The sequence below is a fragment of the Schistocerca americana genome, chromosome 5 (genome assembly GCF_021461395.2).
Source record: "Schistocerca americana isolate TAMUIC-IGC-003095 chromosome 5, iqSchAmer2.1, whole genome shotgun sequence".
Classification (NCBI taxonomy): domain Eukaryota; kingdom Metazoa; phylum Arthropoda; class Insecta; order Orthoptera; family Acrididae; genus Schistocerca; species Schistocerca americana.
Genome location: NC_060123.1, coordinates 239,327,276 through 239,329,208, shown reverse-complemented (window position 1 = coordinate 239,329,208; position 1,933 = coordinate 239,327,276). Strand labels below are relative to the sequence as shown.

At 40.2% G+C, this 1,933-nt stretch overlaps 1 protein-coding gene across 1 annotated transcript; it reads right to left on the bottom strand.

Moving 5' to 3' along the window:
- Window positions 1–212: 212 nt before the first annotated feature.
- Window positions 213–1,244, bottom strand: LOC124616290 (paramyosin-like). The gene has a single exon (XM_047144592.1). It carries the CDS (start codon window positions 1,242–1,244, stop codon window positions 213–215), a length of 1,032 nt encoding a protein of 343 aa, XP_047000548.1.
- Between the last annotated feature and the right edge of the window lie 689 nt (window positions 1,245–1,933).

Below are 1,933 nucleotides of genomic sequence, written 5' to 3'. Positions count from 1 at the left end.
GCAACTACTACAAATTTACTACATGGTTCCTGACTGAATTACTTGGATGACCACTACCAATCCTAACTACTATTCACTAACTTTCTTAACCTAAGGATAGAGAAAGATGGTAGAGGAGTGACACTTGAAATTAGAAATAAAGTCTCACCCAGCTGGGAGTGTACCAGTCGCCACTTAGTATACCAGCAAAAGAGTTGCTAGCTCCCTACACCTTAACTTTCTTCAATTCGTACCTCTTCCTCATCTGGGTTATCCCTGTTCTCGTGTGAGTAGTACCTGTTTATGTTTTCCACGTGTTCCTTACCATGCACTCTCTTTGTCCGTGCATACTCCAACTCCACAGTGTTAGGATGACCAATTTTTATAATCCTGTATGGTCCCTTATAAACGTGGTTGAATTTATTTATTTCAGAGTTTACTTTCTTTGATTTTGCATGAACCTTAGTCCCTTCCTTCTTCTTGATTCCCCAAGTGAAGGCCTCGCCTTCCATTGCAACCCTCTGATTATCCTCTTCTCGTCGCATGGCTATAGCATTTCTCAGATTGACAGCCAATTGGTTTTGCCTATCTCCTATCCCCTTAACCACATCATTACATTGTTTCTGCATCTGCGTTACCTCGGCGATTCCATGATCGCAATTTGTATCCACTTCGGTGATTATTTCTCCCAATTCGGCTTTCGTTTCTTCAATATCGTCTTCCATCTTTTTTGTTAGCTTCCCTTCTATCTTCTCCACGTCTCCCTGGATTTGTTCTATATTCTCCTGTAGCTTCCTCTCTCTCTTGTCGATGTTCATCTTCAGTTGTTTGGATAACTCCTGCATTTCCTTCTTCAGATTACATTCCATCTTCGTGTATGATGTTTTGCTATCTTGTGAACCTTTCTTTAATGATTCTTGGAGCATTTCTCTCCTTTCACTATCTTCTTGGAAAACTTCCTTTATTGTTTTTCGTAAACTTTCCTGTAAACTCTTCCTTAATGATTCGTAACTCTCTTGTAAACCCTTTAGTGATGCGCTATTCTCCTTTATCAAGTCTACCAACATCGACCACTTATCTGCATCCTCTGAAACTGACTTATTTCTCATCGTTTGTTCCAGTGTTTTGGGATAACTAGTTGAGTGTGCTAATGGGCTATCTAATGATACTCCATAATCACTGATTCCCGAATATTCCCTGTCTTCCTGTCCTATTCCTTTCCTTTCAACTACTGCCTCACAAACCTGCTTATCTTCAGTAGACATGTTTGTTTATTTTTAATGCACAGGTAAGTAATATAGAATAACCTCTAGTAACCCAAAACACTCCTAATTACCATGAAACTAATCAAACAGTACCTGAAGTATTTTTCAATTAATCCCTAAATTGATACAATATGCAGGAGCATCGAACATAACAACTCTCAAAACCTAATCACTTCAAATATCAATTTTCACATACACAGCTTATGTAAAATGTTTTAAATAAGATAAATCATACAATTCATAAAATCTATACATATAAAATCCCCCAAAAACAATAAGCATATCTGTATAATTATCATTTAGACAGCGCAGTATGCATAAATAAGTATGCTCAATTCAGAGTATTTTTCGCAAACTTTTCGGAAATTACTGCAACTGGGCACTTTTCCTAACACGCAATTCAGTTTACAAACGTTTATTTACCGCGAAAACTGCACATTGCAATTTAATGTTATGTCAACCAGTCGTCTCCACTCACCAACCGACGTTACCACGAGTCGCGATGTTTTGACGTTTGAAGTGGGCGTGGCGCTGTACTGCCGCCGGAACCGCGTGAGGTCTCGCTGTGGTGGGACGTCGTAGTTCTCAGCCGGCCGCTCCGTGGTGCTGCAGGCGGGCGTAGTTTGTAGTTCGGCTGCTAGATGTCGGGACGGCGCTTGGTGTAGTGCGTCTGTGCTTGAACTACTCTT